Genomic DNA, 18838 nt, shown 5'->3' with positions numbered 1-18838 from the left:
ATATATATATATATATATATATATATAGAGAGAGGGGGGGAGAGAGAGAAGAGTCATCCGTAGTTGGTGCACATTTTCATCGCGTGTTCTTCTTTCTTAAAGAAAAAGTTAACTGAAAAATAAAGAAAAAAAATAAGAGAGAGAATTACAAGCAAACTTTCTGATTTATGCCATATAGAGTATGAAAGAAAGAAAAACAAAGTACAATAAAGCTTTCCTTTAGACATAGCAAAAGTGGTTAGTAAAAGGTATAGTCCGTGACCTTTTACTTGAGTCATTTAATTTAAAAAAGTTAAAATTAAAATTAAAAAGGAAAAAAATGAGAAATATCATTGTAAAAATATATTATTTATGCTACTGCACTAAAAAATAAATAATTGTCATTCAATTAATAAAAACAAAACAAAGAGAAAAGTACATGATATGTCATGGTTTAAGCATGTCTATTATTTGTCATTCTAGATAATAAGGTGTCATTGTTGCATTTTATTTTCTTTTTATTAATTGAATGATAATTGTTTGTTTTGAGTGAAGTGACATAAATAACATTTTTTACCATATTGAGTAGAATTTTTAGTTTATTCTCGGAACAAAAAGTTATAATAATACTTAATTATTTAAAATAATATAAATAATAGATATGTCATTTACTTTTCTCAATTATAAAAAAATATTAAAGTTTTGTTTTAGTTGGATTAATATATAGATGGTGGGCGTGTACAGCGTCACTAATATGACGATGTTCATACATAGTTGATCACTTAACATTGAAAAGTGAGAACAATACCTAATCCTTATAAAATAATAATAATAATAATAAAGTAGCAAGTACAAAGACTCAACAAGAGACCAGGACCAAATTTATTTTATATTCGATGAAAGAAAAACATGGTCAGTCCATTAAATCAAACCCCGTAAAAAATTGTGCCTGCATGCTTGAATTCATGAACAAAGTTTTCCAATATTGTCCATGTCCAATTAACTTTTGGATATTATAGAGAATTGAGTAATATATTAGTCAAAGGAAACATCGGAGTAGAAAATATGTACTCTCTATATTTTTATGGAATTCAATTGCTGTACGTGGTCTTACTTTCATCCCAATTCAACTTGTCATGTTGTATAACCTTCTTTTACGCATTACAACTAAAAGACAAACATTGTGGGCCTTAAATTGCTCGATGGTGTTTTAGTTACACGTAATTTCATGAAAAGGAACAAAATTAGGAAAAAAAAAAAAAAAAAAAAAAAAAGAGAGAGAGAGAGACTATTTAAAGAAGCAAACACGGGATTGACTTTTAGTTGACTATATACTTGGAGTATCCATTTCCCACTAACTCATGTCGGCACAATGAGAATTGGCTTGAAGAATATACCTTGTTTTGTAACCAGATCACTAACATAAGTGTAAGTTATCGAAGATATATTATAATCTCAAACTACACTTGTGCTACTCGAATAAACAAGTTCTCATATGACTACTGGAAAAGAGTACATGATTTTTAGGGCTTGTTCTTTTGCAAATATTTTTGAGTTAAGTTTTTGAGTTGAGTTTGAGTTATAACTTGAGTTGAAGTTGTAACTTGAGTTTGCGTTTGATTGTGTACATTTGAGTTGTGGTTTGAGATAAGAATCTTTTTGAGTTTGTGTTTGAGTAAGTCAAAACTGGAATTTGTATTTAGATAGTATTTTAATAAAAACTCAATGCTGATGAAAAATTTTAATAGGGTATATGGGTCTAGTTTTATCCGTCTTTTCGTTGTCAACGCATAGAAAAAAAATCATCTCAATTAGAATTAATACTGTTCATTAACTTGAGTTCGAGTTTCTGAACTCGAGTTGAAGGGGAAACTTGAACTCGAGTTTTAGTCCCAAACTCGAGTTTAAACTCGAGTTCAAACTTAAAAGAACATGAACTCGAATAAAGTTGTAACTCGAGTTGCTTTTTTTGAGTTTTTCACTCAAAAATATCAGTTTCCTTTTTCTTTAGTAACGTTTATGTCATGAACAATGCTAACAAATATCAGTACCATTTATTTATAAAAGATGAATCATGCAACATGAGATTTACAGATAAAATTCACTTTTTATTAATAATAATGTTTAATTAGCACCGATAATATCTCCTAAACATTTTTCTTATATTCTTTATTTCTGACATTAATATTAAAAAGTCCAATTTTGACCAAGTATGACCAAAACTTTTTCTTTTGCCTTTTAGATTTCTAAGGAAAATTGGAATTCATTATTAATACTACGACAACGTTTGTATATACACTTGAGAAAAGGGATCCTTAAATAGGAACATATTTGAGAAAAATTAACTATGGAGGGTGCAAGAGAAAGATGTTGGATTAGGGACATATTTAAGAAAAAAATATTTTAGTGGAAAAATTGTACTAAAATTAAAATTACAAGATCACTCCCGATAATAATATTTTAGAATAGTATATAAAAATAATATTTAGACAGGAACACCATCGATATCCAATGGGATAAATTTTAAATAATAGTTTAATGTAGTATATTTAAAATAAATAAGATGTTAGGGTGAAACTTTAAAAAAATAAAAATAAAAGCAAGCAAGAAGGGAGGATAAAAATAAAAATGAAAAACAAAAGAGATGAAGGACTAAGAGAAAAAATAAGAAAGTAGGAAGGGATCAAAAAAGCAATAAAAGATGAAGGAGGATTAAAAGAGAAAAAGAAAACCAATTTTTTCGACCAAAACGAATCGTTTTAGTCGAAAGCACTGTCGAAGTGTCAATTTTTGACACTTCTATTCATTAGACCAAAAAAAAAAAAATTTGTTTAAGTGGGGATAAATTTGAAAAACCTTACTTTAACGACCAACAAGAAAAAAGTAATTTGAGAATCACTTTTGATATAGTAATATTTTAAAGGACCAAAAAAATAAGTTAAGTAGTGACACATTAGGGAAAAATGATGCAACACGAGTAAATGAGAAAAATGGTATTTATGAAAAAATAGTAGATGAGAACATTGAGAAGGCCACAAAAAAAAAAGTAGGGGCGCACTCATAGAAATTTATTTTAGTGGGACAATTAACAAAAATATGTGAGAATAACGTTTTGTGTAACCATATTTTAATTGAGGTAAATGAGAGGAAAAAAAGGAAGTTAAAAAAAAATGACAATAACGAAAAATAAAAAAAAATTTTGAAGGAAAAATAAAAGATGGAAAAGAAAAAAAAAAACTCAAAATGAAAAATTTAACATTTTAAGGGAGCAAAATAAAAGAGAAAAAAAGAGAACAAAGAAACGAAAAAAAAAAACATAAAGGACAAAAACACACGTTTCAATCAAAACATGCACTTTGGTCGACAGTATTGCAGTGCTAAAATACCGCTGTTGATCATTATTATTATGCATAGACATATATTTAAGGGATAAAAAGCCTATTTTTCCCTCGCATAGATATAGATTATGTTTGTTATTCATAATAAATAACAAATGATCAATAACTCAAAATGGTCTTTTTTGTAGAAACAAAGAATAATTTACAATTACATTTCGTCACATGCTTCATTTCAAGTTTAATAATTATAGAATATTTCTATATTTTATCAAAATTCTATATTATATCGCATATATTCGGTAATTGAAAAATGAAAAATGTGTGAAAAAGTTTTAAAAATAATCCCTTCATTGTGATCTAGACCACAGAGTCATGACCCACGGAGGTCCAACTGCCTGGAGACCCACCGGGAGCGCAAGAAAACACAAACATAACCAAACAAGGCCTTATAATTTGTTTTTTTTTTTTTTTTTTCATTTTTATTATTCTTTTTCTTGAATGCAGGGGTAAAGTTAGAGAAGGCCAGCGGGCAGCTGCCCTGGACCCAAGGGCTCTTTACATTTTGGGGTCCCAATTATAAAGAAATTCTTAAAGCTTATTTCATAATTTGCCTTTGAAATTTTGCATGGACTTTTTCAAAAGTAAATTAACTCTCAATAAACCAAAAGGCAAAGATACTACCATGTAAATTCATAATTACAGACTCTAAAACTCTAAAAATGAATTAGAGCCGATTAAAAGCTCATACAATTCCAGGGAAAAAAAAAAAGAAAATATATATACAAGTAGATAAATAAAGGTAAAAGAGAGAGAAATAAAGAGCTTAAAATTTTGATTTTATTCATGCTGGTAAAAAAAAAAAAAATCATGCATGTGTGATTCTATACTTGAGAATATTAATATCACTTTTTTTTGCTAGTATTTTAGTCACTTTCTATTCAATATTTGACATGTGAACTCTACTAATATAAAATATTATTATTTAAACAAAAAATAAGATAGTAAAGTACACGTGTCAAATAATAAAGATAAAAAATGACAAAATAAATAACAAAAAGAGTGATGTTTCCTTCAAGTTCCTTTTAAAATATCCAATTATTTGTGTTCTAGATCTTGCTGAAAATGGTAGTAATTAATTATGGTCTCGTCTACGGGGTCGGGCTATTATATTAGTGGCAATTTTATAATAAAACAACAAATCCAAGTTCGAAAACGCCATGCATAAAATCAGCATCTTTCGCAACAACAGTACGTAAATAGTGACAAACTTTTCGTTTTTTATTCATCTAACAAACAAAACGTGGTATATTCTGTTGCTTTATATTCTGATTAATTCAAATATAAGAAACCAAGTATATATGTTTGTTCTTTAGGTCCGTTTGATTCGCTAATTTAAGTTTTTAATTTGAGTTGAGATGTGATGTTATGTGAAAATTTTTTATTATAATAAAAAAGTTAAATATGATTATTTCTAAAAAATTTTAACTATAACAAAATTTAAATTCTAAATTCAAATCAACGAAAAGAACGGACCTTAATATACTCAATCATAAAGTATGTTTCTAAATGTCAATTTCTCAATTTCTTATGGATGTGAAACAACTTTGAAAAGTTCCATTAATTATCAGAAATTCTTTCGAGATGGGCTCCATTAATTTTTGTTTGTTATTCTAGCCGAAAAAGGAACAGTGCCATTGGAACTTGGACGTTATTCGTCGTACGCTCAATTAATTCGTTGGGAAACTGTGATATTATCTACAGGTAGAGTTGTTTTTAGATTTTTTTTTGTTTTTTTTTGTTTTAGTGGAAAATGGAACACACATATATAACACGAGTTTTTTTTTTTTTTTTCTCTTTTTGGTAGGGAAAAAGAAAAGACTTGATGCTAACTTGGTGGTACAAGATTATGCGGTATGAAATTATGAATTTATAGGGATATGTTTTTACTCTTTCAAGAAAAATAAAATATCCTAGATTATTGGGGGGGAAAAAAACGAGGATCTTTGGTAGAATACCCCAAAAATAAATTGCATATTTCTAAACCATCCTATATCATGTACCTATATCATGTACACTTTAGTTTTTACTTCAGTGGTATATGATTCATGTAGGTATTATGGGTTTTCTTTAACATCAAATCACACTAAAATTATATCATATAATTTTGATCCCATAAAATATGATATAAATCTGACCATTTATAATTAGGCAGTACAAATACAATATTTGTGTATACTAATATTAATTATTTAACAATTATTGTCTCGTTCATTTCGCGAATTCGAGTTTTCAATTCGAGTTGAGATGTGACATTTTATGAGAGCTTTTCACTGTAGCAGAAAAAGTTAGATGTGACATTTTTTAAGAACTTTTTACTATAAAAACCTAAAATTGAAAACTCGAATCGGTGAAATGAACGAGGCCTATATAATTCTTATGTTAGTTGACATCTAATACACAAACCTATATTAAAATATAAAAAAAAAAATTGTTTCAAGTATTCAATAGCAAAAAAACAAAAAAAATTAAAAAAAGAAATGAAAGAGGAGTGGCGAGTGGGAGTTGACGCGCACTTTCTCAACGTGACGCGCACGACACACGTTTTGAAATTGGGAGAAATAAAATCACATGTACACGCTTGGGTTTGACTCTAAGTGACACCGTCACCTTGTCGTCTATCTTATCGGCTTGTCCCAAACCCAAATGAGTCAAGTCATGGCAAAAGAAAAAAAAAGGTGGGGAAAAGAAGTTCAAAAAGAATAACTCTGTTGTTTAACTTATCTTGAAATTAAGGGACCTTCTCCTATAAATCTCTATAGTAGTATCAATTTTTTAATATTAAATTTAATTAAAATTATATCATATTAAAAAAATATATAAAATAAATAAATAATTTTTAATATAAATATGACAGTTAAAAATAAAAAATTATCAGTATTTTTTTTTACCTTATAGGTACTTTTTCCTAATAAAAGAGTCTAATTAATCCCCGTTTGTTGATTACTTATAATCTATATTATTATGCTTCTAAAACACCATTTAGGCAAGTACAAGCACAATAAACAAGATTCCCATCTATTTGTTATCAAGTGCTTTTCTATACGTAATTGTGCCTATCTTGGATTACTTAGAATTAAGAAAGAATTGTAGTACTAAGATGGTTTTTTAGTAGTGTTAGACATCGAGGCGCTCAGTGAATAACCCAAAAGTCAAATGTATAAATTTTATTTAGAATACAATCTATGAGATATAAAAAGGAAAAATATTTTGTAAGAAATTATATTATAAATATTTGTAATATCTTGACAAATTGAGTAATCATGTAATTTACTCTTCGATACAAATAATAAGAGAGACACTTTTCATATTTTGTGCCTGCTCCATTTATGATAAATGTGCTATAAATAGTTAGATAACAATGCACAAACCGAAGAACGCAACAAAAATACTCAAAACTATGGCAGTTCTCTCTCTTTCCTAGTCTTCAGAGAGACAAGTTATGTGAATTCAAACATATTTCTCTTTTGGTAGCTTGACAAATTTGGATACCAAAAGTATGGTAAGTGATGTGAAACTTCAAAAACTATACGGCCCGTTTAATTTATTGATTCGAGTTTTTAATTTGAGTTGAGATGTGACTTTATATGAGAGTTTTTTACTGTAACAAAAAAGTTAGATGTGACTATTTCTGAGAGTTTTTTATTGTAACAAAACTCAAATTTTAAACTCGAATCGGTGAAATGAACAGAGTATTTAACATTTACGAGGGATAGCTGGACAAATATTTTATCACGTTATTTATATTTTGGTTTACACATTACTTTTGATCAAATTCTTATTACTGAAGATTTTCTGTGATTTGCTTTATGAATTTACAACTGAGCAATGAAATTTCAAAGATTAGATGCTATTCTGCTGCAGGCACATCAAATGACACTCAAACCCCTTTCATATTTGATCTCCTTATACATTTAATAATTTTGTTAGGTCATACATTAAGAACAATTTTTCCCACTAGTAGTTCTACTTGCATTTGAATACAAGGACATGGGACAAATTTGTACACTGGAATTGCAAGTCCAGTGGGGACCATATAATTAAGAAAAAAAAAATGAGGGGATTTTTATTTTAATATCTCTAGAGATTAGAGCAGCGAATTCATATCAAAAGAAAGCTCCACTATCTTCCCGTTTTTCTTGCCTAAATAATATACCTTTTGTTTTCTTCCTATTTTCTTCCTTTTTACCCAACACAGCCAAAACGATAATCAAAAGTCATTTTTACATTGAAATTTCTTGGTTGAAGGATGGATACATGTGAACGCAAAGTGCAAGTTGTATAATTTAATAAATATTGTATCACAATTGGAATATTGACTGTAGGGTTAATTGTAGAAACAAATAATTCCTTAAATAAACATTATAAAGTCTTAGCATAATCGTAGAGAATAAAACTGGACCATAGACCCTGACCAATTCATGAGGAAATTATAGTACTAATTATTCCTAATATAAAACTATATTAATTGGTCAATCCATCCATTGCACCTGTTAAAATTAGTCTACCATGTTCCCATTCATGAACGGGTTTAGTTTATGTCCACCTCCAATCAAGTACTGGACTTTATTTCATGAATGTAGAATCTGGAATATTGTCATGGAAAGGTTTAATAGTAGATTTCACAAAATTCTTAATATGGTCATACTTCTTAACACGTGTTTTGAAAATTGAGAATTTTCACTTGATTTAACTAAAAGAAGATTTAGGAAGTTCAGCGATTAGATTATATATAATTGTGTTGAATATATGAAAGTGACATTTTCGTTGTTGATTTGGGGTTTAGGAATGTCTAATAATATTCCAAAGAAGAAAATTAAAAAGGTAAAACGGAATACCAAACTTGACTTGGAAATGACTAGAGCTTTTATTGTCAACAATTCATGTCGGCTGTTTTTGAATGGCATAAGATTCTGTTTTGTCATTAGCTATCTAATGACCATCAGTACGGATATCCATTGCGGAATAGTTATGGGGATGTTTAGTTGGAGGATTCAAATCATGATTTGAATTATGGTTCATGATTCGTTACAGTGTTTTTTCTTACAAAAAATACACGTAAATAAAAAATTATTCTAATCATATGATTCTAATCTATGAACCAAACGTCTCCTATATCTAATCTAGGACATAAAGGTAAATATTTTGTCAAAAACATATTCGAAAAAAGTATCTTTTTTATTTTTTATTTTTTATTTTACTAATTAGCATTTAGCGTTTACTTCCCAAAATTGTAGTTGACCTCACCAACCAGGTCGATGTATGTGTGTAGTACCTATTATTACCCAATAAGCTGCAAAATGTTATCTTTTAATGAAAGCACGGATTTGGTTCATCGATTAATTTTTTTATTTATTTTTTTTTTAGAGTATAAAAACGTGGCATATTAAACTAACCTGTTTTATGTTCTGTTTGTTTAACTTTGTTGTTGAATCCAAATCTTATGCTTTTTTTTTTTTTTCCCCCTGTCAATGCAAATCTTATGCTTAGTATCGTACGTGAATCACAAAATGCTAGATAGCGATTGAAGGTGAAACGATTTTTTTTTTTCTTTTCTTCCCTAAACCTCAAGGTGGAGATAGACGTGAGATTACTGTTAATTTATATTTGTAACCACAAAATTCAACTTCCACTTGTAGAATTTAGCAAATTGAGTTATCGCAATTGGCGTTCAGTGGGCTGTGTTCAAATTTTTAATATTTGAGTTCTAGGTTCAATAACAAGAATACTAAAATAAAATTTTACATAATAAACTTCCACTCTTAGAATGTAAATCTTGTTGAGTTAACAATTAATTAGGTCCAGTGCAACACATATATAAAGCCAGGGTGCGGTGCAAATTTTATGGTCAATTTGTGACTATTTGTGTAATTTATTAATTTATTAATGAAGTTTTCCCTTCAAAAAGTTTTTATAAAATCTGCTTTTTAAACACGTGTTATGCGGGACCATTTTGGCTTTTAATAATTAGGGTTCTTCAATTTGACATTGAATATGAAAGATTAGCGGGATTAATTTAGTAGAGTACTCCTGCGGCTGGCGTTGGAGACAAGATAACAGATGATATGTGTTGACTTTGAAAACTAATCTAGTAGATTACTGATGTTAGTCTACTAGATTACTCGAGCAACTGGCCCCGAAAACGAATGGTGATATGTTGAAAATAAGATAAAATCTTATAGACTATCAGTGGTAATTTAGTAGATTGCTCCGGCGACCGGCTGTCGGTGAAGATCGATGGCTCTGCTCCACCATCCGATGCTAGCAACCAACGGAGGAAATTTTGACAAAAAGATACTTCATTTGGGCAGTCCTCTGCAGTGGTATAATTGTAACCCCCTCCTATGGGAGTGACAGAATTCTTTCTATGAAAATAGTAAAAAATAGGCCAATATAAAAGCTTAAAAAAGTATATAAGCTAATTTTTAATTATAAAAATTAATAAGTCATAACTTGTCAAGTTATGGTTCATAACCAGATAAATTATGGACAAACTTGTCAAGTTATGGTTCATAGCCAGACAAGTTATAGACAAAAACCGTGAATTATGGACTTGTCAAGTTATGGTTCATAACCAGACAAGTTATGAACAAAAACAGTAATTTGACATATTTATTAACTTATGTAAACTATTGACCTATTAATTTTAATTCATTTCAAGTCTTGACTTATTTTCCTCTTTTCTATGGGTCAGTATTCCTCAAGATTCTCCAAATATCTTCACTTCTCAATGTTTGGGCTGCACCCTGTTTGGGCACAAGGCCCGCCGCAACAATGCTGCGTCCTCAAGATTCTCCAAATATCTTCACTTCTCAATGTTTGGGCTCTGTTCTGTTTGGGCACAGGCCCCGCCGCAACAATGCTGCGACGCTCATGCTTGGTCAAATGGACCTTCGTGTCCTTTTTTTTTTTTTTTGGAATTGCAGTAAATAGCGAATTATAAAGCTAAAATAAGTAAATAACAGTTTTTAAATTATTTATTTAATTAAATAGTTTCATAAATCTATTATTTACTATATTTTTTTTCATCTTTACCTTTTTTTTTCTTTGAATGTAAAGTGTATTACGAATTATAATTTACAACTGCATAATCTCAGAAGAAAAGACAAAAAAAAAAAAAAAAATACACAACATACATAATAAAAAATTAACGATTTTAAATTATGGAGCATAATTTTGTAGGTTGTTGAAGAATTAGGGGGAAAAAAAAAAGAAGAGAAAAAGAAACAAAAACAAAAACGACGACAAAGTTGAAAGCATGCAAACAAAAGTACACGCTGCTAAGATGTAATATTGGCAATGTCCACGGATGTAGGATTCAGCCTTGGTCTAAACCAGCCAATTAGGAGCTTTAGTGGTGGGGCCAAAGCGAGATTGCTCATGAATACTACTCTGCCCCTGCAAGAGATTGTTGAGGTCGGATTCCATAATCTCAAGCAGCTGATCATGATGATCACGATTATGATAATGATGATCATGATGATGAAGATGATAGGTTTGATCTTGTACATGGCTTGTGAGAGCAGTACCGGAACTCCTTAGGGCAAGCTCGGCACGTGTTTTTGCCAGCTCAGTTTCAGCTTCGTGTATTTGATGATGTAATTGTGTAATAATCCCAACACAACCATAGACAGGATCCTCAATCCTACGTTGTGCCTCAAAAAACAAAGAGTCTGCCGCTCGAGCACGGAGATCATGACTATCTAGTTGCTAATTATATTTGGTCAACCAAAATATACGTTAGAAAAAAAAAACATAAAATAAAATAAAATTTTGTACAATATTACAATTTTTTTTAATATACATGTCTTACAGAAGAAAATAAATACAAAAATTGAGTAATCAAGAGTCCGTTTGAGATTGCTTTTAGATAGGTGTTTTGACTTTTGCACAAAGTTTTAAAATAAATACGTGTTTGGTAAAATAACTTAAAAATGATTGGCACAAAGATTATATACTTTATTTAAAAACCAATGCACGTAAATTTAAAAAGGTGGTAATAGATAGCTATTGGATTATTATTGACAGGGAAGCCAAAAAAAAAAAAAAAAGGATAAATAGGATTAATTTATTACCTGAAGCATTTTGACGACATTACTAGCACCATAGATTCTATGGACGCAAGCAAATCTTTGAGGATCATTAGGAGGAAAATAGGGAGATAAAGTGCAATCTGGAGGGCACTTCCTTCTCAAATACTTGCAAGCAGCACAACGTCTGGGGCTCATATTTTCAGAATATATCTTGAAGAGAATCTTTGCTAAATATATATGTATTTTTTTAATTTCAATCTTTTGCTCTTGATGAAGAAATCTCAGAAAATATTTTACTGTCTTTTTGGTTTGATTTAGTGAGCTTATATATGACTTGGCTTTTGTTAGAGGTTTGAGATTTCCAACGGCTACTTTTTTCTTTCTTTGAAAAATCGGAGATATATAGGGAAAACTGATTATCAGAATGGTAAGAGAAGACTCTCTAATTTGCTTATTATCATGGTAATTGACCTCCATTGAAAAATCCACTATTAGTGAAAAATTCTTTAAATTAAAATCTTTCCATTGTTAGCCTAAACTATATAACGTAACTTTGAGCGCATATATACGTATGTATGTATGTGATATATACATATATAGATATTAATATATATATATATATACACACACACACATATGGTCGTTTATTTTCTTCAATATATAAAATGGTCGTGAACGATGGAAACTATATTAGAGCCTCTTCTAGCCAGTAAACCTGATGATTCACCATATGTACATTAACCAATACTGCATATACCTAAAAAACATTGTGCAATGGCAATAAAGCATGGGTTGACCTTTTCTTAACATAACAAAAAAAAAAAAAAAGTTTAAACGGAGTTTTATTCTTCCTTTATTTGCCGAAAGGAAATTTTTTATATAATTTTTTTTTTTTTTTTTTTCTGAATTTGAGACTGCAGACTAAATTCAAACCTCAAACATAGAAACGAAATGAGTGTAAAATTAGCGATGCGCACTAAGTGGAAAACGACTGTTGATCGGAAATTTCATTAAAAACAACAAAAATTAAAAGGTAATAATTTTTTGAGAGATTCTTTGGTACGCATACCATATTAATAAGTTACATTTTTTTAACCGTTAGATCTAAGTACTTTTTAATTTTTATGTGATTTTATATAGATTCGACGGATAAAAAATTTGGCATACTGATATGTTGACGTACCTAGAAAGGTTCTTAACTTTTATTTCTTTTAAAAGATAGCTGTAATATTGTAGAAAAAATAAAATAAAATAAAACGCAGCGACTAACTCTCATTAGAGATATTGTTTTTTTCCTCTCTTATTCTTTTCTTTGAAAATTTATAGACTCCAAGAAGTACAAGCATTTACAAGAATCTATCCCATGCAATTCACTCTTTGTTGAAACATATGCATTATAACTTTCCCCCAGAAAATCATTTATTTGGTGCGTCCAGACAAAAATTTGGCAAAAACCTCGTCAACCTGAAATTTGTCCAAAATAATTTTTCTTTTTCATTTTTTAATAAAGATGGCAATTATTTCATGGGAAATAATAGAAAATAGGCCAATATGAAAAGCTTAAGAAAGTATTTAGGTCAATTTTTAGTTATAGAAATTAATAGGCCATAACTTGTCAAGTTATGGTTCATAACCAGATAAGTTATGGATAAACTTGTCAAGTTATGGTTCATAGCCAGACAAGTTATGGACAAAAACCGTGAATAACTTGTCAAGTTATGGTTCATAACCAGACAAGTTATGAATAAAAACAGTAATTTAGCCTATTTATTAACTTATGGAAACTATTGACCTATTAATTTTAATTCATCTTAAGTTTTGGCCTATTTTCCTCTTTTTCCCTTATTTCATTTGACTCGCCTGGTTTGGCCCGACGGCCCCAATTGATATTTCGGGCCTAGCCAGTCTTAAAGCGGAAAGGATTGGCCCAATCCGGCCTAAAATCTAATGGGCCTAGGACCAGCTCGAAATTTCATAAAGTTTTTAAAAAACAAAAGATAAAATACAATAGAGGGTATGGCCTGATTAAATTTTCGAGTTTAAAACCTTAGCCCGAACTAATAATGACAGGTCTTAGGCTAGTTCGTTTAACCTGGTCCAACTTGGCAAAACAAGCATTGTGAATTTGATTTTGTGGAAATATCAACTTGGATATAACAATTCGTTATCCATTATAATCAACAAATAAAATAGTAAAACCGTTGCTTATACTAATTAAAGAACAAGAAAAGCCTCTCCATGCACTAATTTTGATTGGTGTGCACACAGCTTCACAAAGAAGACAAAATTGAACTCCACAAGAACCAAATCTTTGGCTCTTTCAAAATGCATTCCGCCTCTGGTAGAAGGTTTTCGATTGATACAACAACAAATGTATTACCGATGTCCATTTTTTGCATGCTGAAAGTTTTCCAAATGATGTAACACTTGTAATTAGTTACATGTCAAACATATGAAACCACGCAGAAACAAAGAAAAACCATAAACCTAACAGGAACTTGATTAAATATGAGTTGATCAACTCATCATCTTTATAGAACGAGATCTAAGTAGATATATATCTTTATTCATTATGAAAATACTAAAACTATAAAATAAAAGAAAAGCAGAGAACAAAAATCTTATATATTATCGGAGACTCACTGATCTCATGTGAATAGTATTTTTTATTTTTTTAACTACGTACACAAACACAGCTAGCCTATTTAAGCAATTTAAAATAAAACAACATTGGATTAGTTCTTGTAACTGCATTTATATAGTAATATTAGTCTAGAACTTGTCATAGAGAGAAATTTATTAATATGAAATTAAAAAAAAAAAAAAAAAAAAAAAAAAACTCCATATTGTTTTTGTTCTCGTTGGTTCTATAGAATGTCTCCTATGAGCAGATAACTGAAAGATAACTCTGTTTAGACCAATTCTTATGTTAAGTTAAGAAGTTATTTTATATGATCAAAACTTTTTTTTTCCTTGATGAGATTTCTGGTTTGAGTGACTAATAATTCTCTCTGCCAATAGGTTCAATGCACATTTCTTAGTTCTCTCTCTTGCATGAATATGTTGCTTGCAACAGCGGTCCAAGGTTTCAACCAAGTACTGCGCCAAAAATCATGGCTTGGGGAGAAAGTAGTGGGGCCAAAACACTCTACAAAAAGTAACTTATAAAATTTCAGTATTAATGTTTTTTTCCCATTTCTTGAAAGTTCTATAATGGAGACATGTGTACTCTGTTAACATTAATAGGTTTAACATATGCGTTAACTTCTTTCATGCATGTTAAACTTTCTCGCACTCAGGAACGAAAAGTTTTGTCCCTAAGTGGATTAGGACGAACTATGATTACTCATTTAACAAAGTAGAATCATTTTTCTTTCTATTCCATTCGATAGGCCGTAGTCTATCAGACACAAATTTATAGGGTCCGTATGAGTCTTATAAATAGGCATCACCAGTTTGTATTTCGTATAATTATAGCACGATCGGGCTGAATAAATTTTTCCTTTTCAGAAATGAACAAGATAAATAAACACCATAAACTCAAAATCCGCTTAAAAAAACCTGCCAAGTGCTTCATAAAACATAACCAAAGAATATTCACCAGTAATACTTCTTTTACTTTGTCGAAAAAACCACAAGAGACTTCAAAGTAGCTCCTTTTCAATATGGCATCCCATCCTGGCATCTTATCTTGCCTCATATAATTGATAATCTTGCCTCACATAATTGATCAAGATTTGGGCCCAGATTCAAATCTCTAATAAAGTCTTGTCTGTCTTTCCAAATATGTACATAATTAGACGTTGGAGACTAGAGTATCTTTTTAATTTTACCTCTTTCCCACAATGAGTGAATCTTGAATTTCTTGACACGAAGCTAGACCATGTGGCGGATTAGAAAGGCCGAAAAAACCCAGTAACAACTTCATACGTGGATAATTAGCAAAGAAAAGTTTTTTCCAATGAGCCAAAATAGTCACAAATAGTCACAGTTTTGTTTTAATAAAATTCTATTTAGGGTTATTCGTTAGCGCTATTATTTCTTAACTCATAAGGTTGTAAAACTTTTGTCCCTATACACGAATTATTTTTTAAATTTTTATTCTTGATAGTGTTCTCTTCACCGTTAAATTGTTAATATGATAATTTTTTATAAATCTTAAAAATATTTTATCAACTTTAGTGTCATAAACAAAAATCGTTAAAAAAACAAAAATTCAGAAAGTAATTTATTAAACCAGAAACTTAGAACCAAAAATTTATAATGTTAATAGTTAGAGGCCCAAAAAAAAAAATTCTAATAACTCTTCTATTTAATTTAGGTACCTTTTATTTTTGATATTTTGTTAATTTGATTTATCGTAAATTCTTTTATCTTGATATTATTATTATTATTATTTTTTGGTGAATATGTTAAGCCATGTACTTGTACTTGTTTACTCCAAGAACATACATGGATACGTGTGTGAGTGGCTCTCAATACGAGTACTCGTTTGTTCGGCAAATATAGCCCTCAACCCCATCAAGCTCGAAGCTTCACTTTCCCACCATTTCCAAACCGCCAAACATACAGCCGGAATGTCATAATTTTGTGCTAAGGCCTGGCCCACCATTCTCTCCACTCTCCACATGTTCCATCTCCCATTGGCCCAAATTTCCCACCATTAAAATATTCCAAGATATTTCCCACCAATCCCAAAATCCCACATCCTCCAATAATGCTTTCTTTCCCCACAAATCCCCCCTTCTTCGACTACCAATCATCTAATCTCCGAAACCCAAAACCCAATTCGCCAAACAATCACCAACCGGACATGCCATGGAAGAAGAGACAGAACATTCTAGTAACGATCTTCCCAGAAACATTCTGTTCGGAAAGTACGAGATGGGGAGGCTCCTAGGCCAAGGCACTTTTGCAAAAGTCTACCACGCAAGGAATCTCGTCACCGGCGAGAGCGTGGCGATAAAGGTCATAAACAAGAAGCAAGTCAAGCGTGACGGCCTCGTTATGGAGCAGATAAAGCGCGAGATCTCCATCATGCGACTCGTCCGACATCCAAACATCGTGGAGCTCAAAGAAGTCATGGCCACCAAAACAAAAATCTTCTTCGTCATGGAGTGCGTCAAAGGCGGCGAATTGTTCGCCAAGGTCTCCAAAGGAAGGCTCAAGGAGGATCTGGCGAGGAAGTACTTTCAGCAGCTGATCAGCGCCGTCGACTTCTGCCATAGCCGAGGAGTTTCTCACCGCGATTTGAAGCCAGAGAATCTTCTGTTGGATGAGACTAATGGGGATTTGAAGGCCTCGGATTTTGGTCTCTCGGCTCTGCCGGAGCAGCTCCGGAACGACGGGTTGCTCCATACCCAGTGTGGTACCCCGGCTTACGTGGCGCCAGAGATTCTGAGGAAGAAGGGATACGACGGGGCTAAGGCGGATATTTGGTCCTGTGGCGTCGTTTTGTTTGTTTTGCTTGCCGGGTACTTGCCGTTTCGGGAGGAAAATGTCGTGAAGATGTATAGGAAGGTTTTCAAGGCGGAGTACGAGTTTCCGAGATGGTTTTCGGAGGATTCGAAGAGGCTGATATCGAGGCTGTTGGTTTCCGATCCGGAGAAGAGGATTTCGATAGCGGAGATCATGGAAACCCCTTGGTTTCAGAAAGGGTTCACTAGGCCTGTCGCGTTTTCGATACAAGAAGAAGGCGGAAACGGAGAATTGTTGTCGTTGTCATCGCCACCGTCGTCGTCGCCGCCGTTTTACAACGCGTTCGAGTTCATCTCGTCGATGTCGTCGGGTTTCGACATTTCGAGCCTGTTCGAGAGCAAGAGGAAGTCGGCTTCGACGTTCACGTCCAAGTGCTCGGCGGCGGCGATCATGGCGAAGCTCCGATCGGTGGCGAGGAAATTGAATTTCGGGTTTGTGTTGGAGAAGGAGTTTAAGGTGAGGATGCAGGGGAAGGAGGAGGGAAGGAAAGGGAAGCTCGCCGTCACGGTGGAGGTGTTTGAGGTGGCGCCAGAGGTGGCGGTGGTCGGGTTCTCGAAGGCGGCCGGCGACACGCTTGAGTACACCAAGTTATGTGAGGAGGAAGTGAGGCCTGCCCTCAAGGACATTGTTTGGAGTTGGCAAGGTGAGAGTAACTGTCACCAACTGTAGAAAAGAAAGGCGTCAAAATAATCTAAATGAGTCACCGAACGCTCGAACTTTTTAACTACAGATCTCTGTAATTAGTTTCGGTTAGGCTTAAATTGAATTTGCTCAAATGTTTAGTGGTTTTGGATTGTTAGCATTGCAAATTTTTTGGCGCGTGGGATTTGTAAATAATTAATGATCGTGTAATGAGTGTTAATTAAGTTAAATAGGGAGGATTGGGAAATTGGGACGTGGGTTTGTTTTTTTGTACCCTGTTTTTCCTATGGGCGTGAAAAGTTGTGTGGTGGGAATGGTTGTATAAGGGCTAAAGCAAATTAGCGATGTGGGGACTTGACATTGGAGCCGACAATCAACTGACTACCCAATCTGTTTGTTCCTTGTTATGAGCTGCAACACTGACACGTTTAGATTCCATTTGGCACACGCAAAGTTGCTTTTACCTTAAAAGTTTGAACTTGACGTCAATTGGCCCCACAGCATTGAAGAAAAAAAAAGTTGCGTTAATATTATAGTGTCACCTGTTCGCTTATGCAGTTTTTTTTAAAAGGCTTTTTTTTTTCATGGATACCTTTTAAAATTGATCCCTTAACCTTTTTTTTTTTTTTTTTAATTCACCTTCAAATTTTGAAATTTATTATATTATTGATCAAATTAAAAATTTAGACGACATTCTCTACGTGAGTGTTTAATAAAGATAATTTTGATCTTGTTACGTTAAATTAAACTCTTTATACACATTATTAATTAAAAACTTGTTAAAATGAAGGGACCCCTAATTTTTCTTCTAAAACTATTAACTCTTAATTTCAAAAAAAAATTTGATCGTAATGCATACATAAGGATTAATTTGACATAAAAGATATTAAATTATCTTTATTAAAAATTTCATCTAAATTTTTAATTTATTTTTAATTTGACTAACATTGTAATAAATTTTAAAATTTAAAGAGTCAATGGCTAAAAAAAGTTAAGAAATTAAATTATCAAAATGGAAAAGTTGAAGGGATATCTAAGCAAAATATCCTTTTCTAAATGTCGCAACATGGTTTTTTTTTTTTGATAATTAATGTCGCAACGTGTAGGATAGAAATTGAAGTGACACCGACTTAACTAAACGACATGTCATTTATATTGTGGGATATGAAAACGACAGGCAGTTTTATTAGATGAGAGTACTGCTATTCTATAAAAACGCAACGTCGACTCGATGAAGGAATGAGAAACGACTTGCACTTTCTTTGTGGGACACGTGGTTGGAGTGGGCACTATACGTGTGGGTTGAACCAT

General features: G+C 31.8%; 2 protein-coding genes across 2 annotated transcripts; one reads left to right on the top strand and one right to left on the bottom strand.

Moving 5' to 3' along the window:
* Nucleotides 1-10703: 10703 nt before the first annotated feature.
* Nucleotides 10704-11602, bottom strand: LOC21396686 (LOB domain-containing protein 23). Its single transcript, XM_010093894.1, has 2 exons — nt 11450-11602; nt 10704-11084 (listed from the first exon to the last, which is right to left on the bottom strand). The coding sequence occupies exons 1-2, from the start codon at nt 11600-11602 to the stop codon at nt 10704-10706; spliced, it is 534 nt and encodes a 177-aa protein (XP_010092196.1).
* A 4498-nt stretch (nt 11603-16100) lies between these two features.
* LOC21396685 (CBL-interacting serine/threonine-protein kinase 5) lies at nt 16101-18022 on the top strand. Its single transcript, XM_010093893.2, has one exon. The coding sequence runs from the start codon at nt 16226-16228 to the stop codon at nt 17552-17554; it is 1329 nt and encodes a 442-aa protein (XP_010092195.1). The 5' UTR covers nt 16101-16225; the 3' UTR covers nt 17555-18022.
* Nucleotides 18023-18838: the final 816 nt, after the last annotated feature.

Source organism: Morus notabilis, unplaced genomic scaffold, assembly GCF_000414095.1.
Source record: "Morus notabilis unplaced genomic scaffold, ASM41409v2 Scaffold410, whole genome shotgun sequence".
Classification (NCBI taxonomy): domain Eukaryota; kingdom Viridiplantae; phylum Streptophyta; class Magnoliopsida; order Rosales; family Moraceae; genus Morus; species Morus notabilis.
Note: the sequence above shows the minus strand (reverse complement) of the source record. Positions and strands in the feature narration are given on the sequence as shown.

Excerpts from the sequence above, each read along its gene's own strand:
- LOC21396686 (XM_010093894.1), bottom strand. The coding sequence starts at position 11,602 with ATGAGCCCCAGACGTTGTGCTGCTTGCAAGTATTTGAGAAGGAAGTGC. Across the intron at positions 11,085-11,449 it reads ATGTCGTCAAAATGCTTCAG|CAACTAGATAGTCATGATCT; the intron begins GTAATAAATTAA and ends AAATATAATTAG.
- LOC21396685 (XM_010093893.2), top strand. The coding sequence starts at position 16,226 with ATGGAAGAAGAGACAGAACATTCTAGTAACGATCTTCCCAGAAACATT.